The sequence below is a fragment of the Teleopsis dalmanni genome, chromosome 1, assembly GCF_002237135.1.
Source record: "Teleopsis dalmanni isolate 2A chromosome 1, ASM223713v2, whole genome shotgun sequence".
Classification (NCBI taxonomy): Eukaryota; Metazoa; Arthropoda; class Insecta; order Diptera; family Diopsidae; genus Teleopsis; species Teleopsis dalmanni.
The window spans coordinates 138,903,237-138,912,811 of NC_051846.1; the positions used below are offsets into that span (position 1 = coordinate 138,903,237).

General features: G+C 29.4%; 2 protein-coding genes across 2 annotated transcripts; one reads left to right on the top strand and one right to left on the bottom strand.

Moving 5' to 3' along the window:
* Positions 1-2,483: 2,483 nt before the first annotated feature.
* Positions 2,484-3,618, bottom strand: LOC119666324 (ADP-ribosylation factor-like protein 2). The gene is made up of 4 exons (XM_038075607.1): positions 3,376-3,618; positions 2,955-3,317; positions 2,751-2,834; positions 2,484-2,684 (listed from the first exon to the last, which is right to left on the bottom strand). Exons 1-4 carry the CDS (start codon positions 3,616-3,618, stop codon positions 2,484-2,486), a joined length of 891 nt encoding a protein of 296 aa, XP_037931535.1.
* A 3,147-nt stretch (positions 3,619-6,765) lies between these two features.
* On the top strand, positions 6,766-7,612 carry LOC119666605. Its single transcript, XM_038075888.1, has 4 exons — positions 6,766-6,844; positions 6,899-7,087; positions 7,163-7,327; positions 7,393-7,612. The coding sequence occupies exons 1-4, from the start codon at positions 6,776-6,778 to the stop codon at positions 7,570-7,572; spliced, it is 603 nt and encodes a 200-aa protein (XP_037931816.1). The 5' UTR covers positions 6,766-6,775; the 3' UTR covers positions 7,573-7,612.
* The last annotated feature ends 1,963 nt before the right edge of the window (positions 7,613-9,575 follow it).

The window sequence follows — 9,575 nt, forward strand, 5'->3', positions numbered from 1 at the left end:
AACTTCCAAAAGAGTTTCTCTTCACTGCAAAGGGCAGCAAAAATACATTTTGTAAGTGCAGCGAAGCAGTTAATTTTCTGAGTGCACTTTCGCGTTTTCCATATGTAAAGATAAAATAAAACCGATAAATGTAAATAAGCGCACACAACCATGAAGACATAAACAAGTTTGTTAACCCTTCTGCAGTTATTTAGTTGTATCGCTTTGGCAAGGTTACTGTACCGTCTACTGAAGGAATTGTGACAGCTACTTAAGTTAGCCAAAGCATAATGGGACTGTAACACCATCACCACCACCACCACGACTATAGTCCATCGCCTCAGCATCAATGTCAATCTGCAGCCACAGACCGTAACATGAAACATGAAATCGTAATTGGAAATTGTCCTGCACAGGTGTGGAATTGATGCGAAATTCGCACGACTGTTTAATCCGGTTACTAATTTCTGATAGCTCAGCGCAAGTGATTAAGATTTAAACATGTCCAGGAGATGACCAGTGCGGTTGCTGTGTTGACTCCGATGGTGGGTGAGCTCGTAACTTTTTTTATATGCAAATCCAAAACATTTAATTTATTCATTTTTTTCACTTTTTTTCCAGTAAAATTAATTGTACTCTCCTGTACTCTTTATGCTATAAAATATAATAAAAATATATCAAAAATCAAAATTAAACAAAAGTGAGCTTCATATTTTTTTTTAATACTATGTTATTATTCAAATATTTCAATATTTTTATTTTAACGAAAATATAATAAAAATATATCAAACTTTAATTAATATTAAGAGTTAAAATGTATTAGTTATTATGAAGACAGTCAAGTTTTTATGTTTGAAAAAATTAAAATAAGACAAATAAAATTGAAATTATTTAATAAAGTCAACTTATTAAATGTTTAAACAACTATTTTAGATAGTCATAAAAAAATATCTTTAATTGTCTTTGTGAGATAATAAATTCGATCAAAACTTTTATAATAATTATTAACAAAAACTGTAATAAAAACTTTATAATACAGTTTTAATTTAAATAAACTCATATATATGTAGCCGTCGACATTCTCATTCATCACAGCAAGCTTGATTTCAATTCGAATATATTAACAATACAAAATTAGAAAAATTTTAGTAAGAAAATTATATTTCCGGAAGAAGTTTCTAGTTTTCTGATTAAGGAAATAAACAGAACAATAAATAAATAATTTTCAAATTTAAATATAGCCTCTGTGTTGTTAATTCCGTTCAAGTACAGAAACCACAAAGAAATATAGTTTCCTAATGCTTCGACGACTAAATAGAATCTTCTGTTAGAATTAGCATAAAAGCTGAAACATTGCGACATTAATCTCAAAACGAACAACTTATTCCAATTATCAAGTCCATATATTAATAATATCATAAGAATGAATAATTATAAATGTCCTAAGATTAAAAATAGGTCGTTTTAAAGTAAGCTATTATTACGAATAAGTATTAACACAAGCAGATAAAATGCAATAGTTGAATATATTCAGGGTAAGCTCTAGCTCACTAGGGTTTATCAAAAAGGAAAAAATCTACATTGATCTTCAAGTATTTATGAGGAAGTCAGAATTCGTAAAAATTAAAAATACGTTGAAAATCTATATACTCGTGCATATAATATTATTGTTACATCCATTTTCTCCTCTTTTCGACCCGAAAAATAATAATTATTTATTATAGGTGGTTTGTGATTCTCTACTCCTAGTGTATCTTTGTGATGTAGTCGTAAGTAGTAGTTTAAATATTAAATTATATATTGTAAATTTTTAAGAGAAAAAGTCAATAAATAAATTCAGTATAGATAAATTTGTTTAAGCTGTAGCAAAAAAAGGTATCTAGTTAAACTTTTTGAAAAAATTTAATAATAATATTTTGGATCTCCGAAAAATTTTTTATTGACATTATTTCATTACAGTTCATCGTTTAGTAAGGTTTTATAAGTGGAATACCCTATTTTTAGTTATTGTTTTCATTTTTATAAAAAAGCACGATACAGGGTAATCTGCACTTTAACGGGTGTCTGTCTGTCTCTGCTTATATTTGTTTACATTTTTATAAAAAAGCACGATACAGGGTAATCTGCACTTTAACGGGTGTCTGTCTGTCTCTTCTTGTATTTAATTACTAAATGTTACAAAGAGGAATATAGCGATTGATTAAAACACTATTTTTTACAATGATAAGTTAATTAAAAAATACACATTTCTAAATCTAAACTATTGTTTACTATTTTAATTGTACTTATGTTTATGGAAACATATAATAATCGTTTCATATATTAAGAAAAACTAAAGCACTTTAACAAATACGGCACATCTTCATACCCTGCTCTACATCTTAAGTATAGCTTTAAGCAAAATAAGTCTAAATTAAACTCAATTACTCTAAGAATTACGTGTTTTTTGTGTACAATCCATAAATATTGGAGGTGAGGAGAAAAACAAAATCCAGATCCCGAATTTATAATGCCACAGTAGATCCATTTTGTTGCTGCTGTAAAAATACATTAGTTTTGTTTGGCAATTGAGTTGATAAAGGCAGAAGATCATTGGAAGTTGACAATTCGACAGTTTCAGTTGATTGGCATACAGAAAAAATAGTAGCTGGTGCTGTACATGGCCGAATTCTTCTCTTTGATCGCCTATATGTTGTCGCCCAAAGCTGCGTAGAATTATTAAAGCAAATATTATTTATTGTAACATAATAATAGTTATTTATATAATTTACCCTTCTACGTTTTTTTAAGCGTTCATATTTGCCTCTCCTTGAGTTCCCTTCAAGTATTATTTTTTTGATTTGATTTTGCCAAATCTGTTCAAAATGGATTTATTTAGTTTTTTTATATATATAAGAAGTAATACAATTAAAACGCTATTCTATTTTATTTATTTATAATTTTTGGACTTATAGTCCATAACAATAATACTTTACCTTCATATTCGTATCACATCTTACACGTTTTCTGAGCATAATAATATTTTTATTTATATACGCAGTAAGCCAATTTACTCCCTCAAAAATTTCATTTGCTACAATTGCATTTGATGAGTTTCTCGAATAGCAGCACAAACGAAGGCTACTGAAATAATAATTCGCCAATGTTTCCAGTTGGAATGTGTTCTCTATGTCATACAGCTGCACGCTCTGATCTGCCAAGTCAGCTTTGGTAGCAATTAATAGAAATGGTTTGCCACTTACAAAGGGATGTGCGAAAGTCTTCTGCAGCACCTCGAAGGAGTCTTTAAGTTCTTCATAAGTTGCGGACATGTCAAAACAAAAAATGAAACCCATTGCCTGAAATTGATTAGATCTCTTAAAACATGCAAAAATTGATTGTTTCTTTTCAATCTACCGTATCGAAGTAGTGATGCCAAATCTTCTGCATTTCTTTGTTGCCTCCTATTTCAGTAATTGACACTTGAACACTTGGCAATTTCATTCGAAAGTATTGGACCCCATTGGTCGAGTCGTCACCTAAGCGCTGTGTACCAGCTAATGCACACCCTATTTCGGTTTTACCGCTGCCCTCCAAACCGAGCAGCACAACTTTTATTAACTTTTCTTTTGGCGCACTAGTCAAAATCACATTTTTCATAAATTTTACATATTTTACATTTTACATAGTATATTTTAGAATAAATACCTAGTAATTCTATTGGAGTTCCGCTGACAACAACAACAGCATTTCCACTTGCACAGTGATAAACCCATTAATTCATTTTTGTTGGAATTAAATAATTTGTTTTTACTTTAAAAATATGAATTTTACTTTCACTTCTTCACCGAGTGGACATGATGCGTACGGCTCGCTTTCCAAGCGTTTACTGAGAATTGTTTATGGGTTCATTCTGTTTACATTCGCTGCTAGGCAACGCTCCAGTAAAGCGTAAACAGGTTTTTGTTGGTCATGTTGTGTTGCATTTCAGTGCATTGGGAAAAATACTAAGCTGGAGAGAAATTGTTAAAAATTGTGATATCGCCATAACTTAGTATTCTCTAAAATAGTTTACTAACCGGATGTACAATATAAAGTTACGGTTACAGTTTTCTAGACGCTACGATTTGACAAGTGATTTTGGTAGAATCGATTATTCAACGCAATTTTTTCCATTACTTCCACGTGTCGATTTTCTTTACTCTCAATGACGCTATGCCATTATATTGAAGATAATTAAATTATACTCCGGCTTTGAATTCCTGGTATAGGATTATATCTACTGCCAGACCCTCTGATCTGTTTGCATAATGTCTTTGGTTACAGTGTAGTTTTAGTCACAGGTAAGTTGGATGTGATTCAAAGAATATTCACCCGAAAATTATTTTTTAAAATTAAATAATAATAGTTCATATCGTACGTTAAATTAAAATTAATATTATAAATAAATACTACCTTCTGCTCAAAAAGTACCCGGATTTTGTAAATAAAACACACAAATTTAAATTTTATTCCAAGTTTATTTTATCTTCTTCAAAATATGCTTCTTCTGAAGCGATACACATATGTCAACGCTTAACCCAATCTTCCATACACTTTTCGTAGGCTCGTGCTGGTATGGCTTTTAGTTTCTTCAGCGAATTCTCTTTTACTGATTCAGTCGACTCAAAACGCTTACCACGAAGGGGCAATTTGAGTTTCGGAAACAGGAAAAAGTCGCACGGCACCAGATCTGGCGAATATGGTGCCTGAGCGATGACAGTGGTGCCGTGTTTGGTCAAAAAATCGCGTACAACAAGAATTTCCCATAGTAAAAATTGCTAAATGCACTTGAGGTAGTCTCACATTAACAGCTGATGTAAACAAACTAATTGACAGATGGCGCTCAAATTCGTACCATATGTCAAGAAAGGGTGTACCAACATAACAAAAGATGTATAACTTAAGGTGTAGTTAATAAACAACAAACTCCGGATACTTTTTGAGCAGAAGGTACAACTCATATTAACTTTGATTATATTATTGAGTATTTAAGTCCTTAATGCATGATCAATGTATTTCCTCTTCATGAGAAATTATTGTCACTATCAACTATTTTGTTGATGAAACAAATTTTGTGGTTGTTATTACAGAACACAATCAATCCAAAAATGATTTTGAGATATTATTTGATTTTGTGTAATATTAACTAAACAGATTCTTATTGTGTTCTGTTTAATTAGGTTTACGGTATATAAAATAGATGTAGCTTTGAATTTTTGAATAAATCCAGACAAGAAATGTAACAGTGATAAGTAATATAATTCAAAATTTATTTGTTTCAAATTAATATTGATTGAATTAAAGTGTCATTTATTGCTTTTTTGTTTCCTTAAAAAGTAGTTTATGGTAATTCTCACCGTCCTGAGGCTCATGATCTGTACGAGTTGATCGTTTTATAAACATTAGAATTTATTACTTATTTTCTATATCGTAAGAATGCCACACTAAACTGGTCGATAGAATTCACTATTTGTGTACTATGAAGTTCCGCACGATTAGTTCACTCCGGAAATATTGACATAGAACTTGCTACTAAATATTGTACTTTCATGCTATTTCTCAAAATTTTTTAAAATAATTTATATTGTGTTATCATGTAAATATTTATTTTTATGTCTCTAAATATTATAGAAGTACACTATGACTTCTTATTAGCGTCATATGTTAAATATGATTATGATAAAAATAAAGTTTATATTTTATTACTAAACAACATTTTAGGCATACATAGATAGTAGCGAGTACATAAAAAAATAATATTCTAACGTAAATTATAATTTATAATTACATACATATAAACTATAGCGTTTGTGTTTGGAATAACAAATTTCTTAAAATTGCAAATTGTTGACTTAATATATATTACTAAAATATGGATCGCTATCGTTTAGTTTTATTTGAAATTAAGTATAAAATGTAACAACTGATCTGAAAACAGAACTAATTCTTATTAGAACTTATTATTAATTAATATTATAATTATTCTTGATTTTGTCAAATATTTATATATACATATAAACTTATTATATTAAAAAACTTCCGACATGAAATTCAAACCACATTTATATAAACTACTTATTAAATATTCATTCGATCAGTTTAGAAACTGAGAAATGTGCTTATACATTAATGGAGAGACATACAGATATCGCCATATCTATTCTTATTGTTTAATGGAGTTGGAATATATGTGGTTTAAATGTCTCTGAAATTTTCTTTATAACATAACAGAATTTAAATTTATTTATAAAGAGTCCCATTGGACTCAATGTTGTAGGACATCAGTGATATCAAACAGAGGTGTATTAACTCTCATGCTCAGCTAAAGGTTTGTTATTTTAAGATATGAATCGCCTAATAACCTCAGAACGTGTAAAAACTGCAATTTAGTCATTCACTCAAAAAATTGTGTTTCACGAATAAATCTTGTTTGAAATATAATAACTTATTAATAATATATAATATATATTAATAATATCTATATTCAGTTTGAACTAAGAACAAAATAACATAATATATAATAAAATGTTGTACAATATAAAATAATAGTTTTTGTATGGTAAGTTTTTGGAGCGGTTGGTGTGATTGTCAAAGCTCAGATGCGCATCAGCATAAGATTCTAATCTCGATTTGTATTTATTCCGTTCATGTTAACATTTCCTACTTTTGTTATATGTTAAATGTTCAATTACAGCACGTAAATTATTCTTAATTGTCTGTTTGTAATCTATATAAAGCACAATGCATGCCATGACAAAATTTAGAATTTCCTGAAATGAGGCAGGTAATATTTTACCTTCTAGTATGTATCATACATCACGGAGCAACTCTTTTAAGTGTGGAAGTAAGAAATTTAAAATAAAAGCCAAATATTAAGAAATAATACAGAATTTTGTAGACCTACAGCTATAAAATAGAATTCAAAGATGAAGATATCTTAAGCAAATGTAAAAATTATCCCAAAAACTTTTTGGATAAGATTGCGGATATAAAGGACTTGAAATTTATAAGAATGAACAATGATACAATACACGTTAAAGGTAAAGCAAAAATGACCGCGGAATTGCCGAAGAATACACCCATCAAGGTAAAGTATTTCAATTTCTTAGTTGTACTCCTTTACATATATACGAGTATAATGAACGATATGAAACTTTAATAGGTTTATGGGCAGATTTACAAGAAATCCCGAGGGCAATGGGTAAACACAATTTACAACTTCGCTCGACCAGATTTGTGTACTGCTTTGTTTACACCAGGCGAATACTGGAGTAAAATGGTGCAGCAATTATCTATCAAAAGACGTCAATGTCCATTTCCAAAAAATGTGAGTGCATTTTATATATAATTTAGTTGTCTTTGAGTATAGTTAAAACATTGATCTGATTATAGTATTCCCTTAACTTCGACCTTTTTACTGATCTTATTGCAAACGACATTGTTGACAAAAATGGCAGTGGCGAATATAAATTGAATGCTAATTTCGGTTACGGCACCAAAGAAGACGAATTTATTTGTGTAAATATTATTTTTTATGCGACAAGATTTGACAACACGCGGTTAAAGGTATAACTGTATGAGATACTTAATGTTTACTTCAAAGTACAACAAACCACAGAAAACTTATATAAGAATAAAATTACAAAAGTTTTGAATACTAAATCTTAGTTGTATGTCTAATAACACTCGGTTTAGGTATTAGCTATTCTAAATATAAGCACCTACACTGTTACAAGCTCTCGCAAGTGATTTTGACTGACATCTATATTGGAGTTCTTTGAAATTTCTAGGAATGCGGTGATATATGTGTACAGGTAGCCATTATATTTATTTAGTTTTGATATTTCTGCTGTCTAACTGAAACGACAATTTAATATATGGCACTGAAGTTTACATAATATTCTTTAAGAATAGATAATTTATTAAGGAACATCGCAGGATTATCTTGTCGGTTGCCTCAAATTTAACGTAAACTGAATTGGCTTAATTTATTTTAATTTACTGTTTAAGAAACCTACGTTCCACTTGGTAAATCTCTTCACTATAACAGCTACACTATTAGCAACAGTTAAGATTTTGAGATGTTTATCAAGGAGAAAAGATGTCAGGCGGTCGTACTATTTCGTTGATTTGCTGGATATTTAAAAAGGCTACAGAGTAATTGTTCATCTCTTCTATGGTATCTATGATTGAACTGCTCCACCATTGGAAACAGTCGTCTCAATAATGTTCTCTCACATATAAACTGTTTTACTTAATTTTACTTATGTTTCAAATTTAATAGTTATCATATTTTTGTCGTATATTATACGCAGAGACCTGCTGAGACCTCAAGCTAATTATACCATCACACTTTTTTATTAAAGTATGGTATAACAGTGATAGCGTTCTATTTTTTATTATGGAAAGTTATTCACTTCAAATTTGTTTTTACGACCTAAAGTTGTTTAGATTTACGCAAATACAATATTTTCATTGTTTTATTTAATTTTTAGTTTTAGTGTCAAACGTGCCCCAGGTAACAAATTCATTATTGATTCTTCTGAGTAAATAGTTTAGAATTGTTTAGTGGTCAACATTTTAAAGCACATTTTTTACTCAGCTCTATTGAAAAGAAACAAAGTATCTTAAGAAAGGGAATTCGGAAAATATAAATCAAGAGAAATTAGTAGATTTCTAATTGAAAGCAAATGATAAAGACTCGCCGGTGTGAAGTTTGTATGTGAATTTGTAGGAAACCTGCAAACCTGCAAAGCTGTGAGTTAGCATTCACAGTATCCATTGCGGATGCCGTAGAAGGAAAATATTTCAACTAATTTGTTAAATTTGTTAAATTGAATGAAAAATAAAAATTACTGCAACTTGTTTTGGAGCATTTTAATTACATTTTACTTGCAGTACAATTCACATTATAGACAATGAAAAACTTTCAATTTCCCATTTGCAATAAATTATTTTTTTTTGTTTTTCCACTTTCGGAATTGAACTGCATTAAGTTGCAGAGCTAGGAAATATGGCAAGAAATTAATTCTTTCCTCCACTACTTTTGAGTGAATTTAATCAGTATTATCTGTAGAAATTTTCTTATATATGGAATTAAAGATGATCCAATTAAAATAATGAATTCCTATGTATGGAAATTGTCAATTGCAATGCCAAAAGTATATTACAGATGTGGGTATTGAAAATTTTAAAGTTATTTTTAGTAGATTATGTTTCTAAAACCTTGTAATAATTGTTATTACTAAATTATGGTTTCATATATTTTACTTTTTTATAGTTACCTTATATTCTGGTTGAATCTATATTAATAGTGTATATAAAAATGTAATTATTTTTTCTGTACAAAATGACTTTTAAACCTCAGAATTTGTCTCCAAAAAATCTATAGTGCATAATTACGTTTAAAAAAAGACAAAAAATAACATATTTATTTAGGGTCAATATTTAGGATAGTCAATATAAAAAAAAAATTATTTATCAGATTACCACCAGCAGAAAAATAAAATCTTTTATTGAAGTTGGCCAACTCTTACATTGTTAAAGATCTCTCAGCTCGTAAATAGGTTAAATGC

Excerpts from the sequence above, each read along its gene's own strand:
- LOC119666605 (XM_038075888.1), top strand. The coding sequence starts at position 6,776 with ATGAGGCAGGTAATATTTTACCTTCTAGTATGTATCATACATCACGGA. Across the intron at positions 7,088-7,162 it reads CGAAGAATACACCCATCAAG|GTTTATGGGCAGATTTACAA; the intron begins GTAAAGTATTTC and ends AAACTTTAATAG. Across the intron at positions 7,328-7,392 it reads AATGTCCATTTCCAAAAAAT|TATTCCCTTAACTTCGACCT; the intron begins GTGAGTGCATTT and ends ATCTGATTATAG.
- LOC119666324 (XM_038075607.1), bottom strand. The coding sequence starts at position 3,618 with ATGAAAAATGTGATTTTGACTAGTGCGCCAAAAGAAAAGTTAATAAAA. Across the intron at positions 2,835-2,954 it reads GATGTGATACGAATATGAAG|ATTTGGCAAAATCAAATCAA; the intron begins GTAAAGTATTAT and ends CATTTTGAACAG. Across the intron at positions 2,685-2,750 it reads GCTTAAAAAAACGTAGAAGG|CTTTGGGCGACAACATATAG; the intron begins GTAAATTATATA and ends AATTCTACGCAG.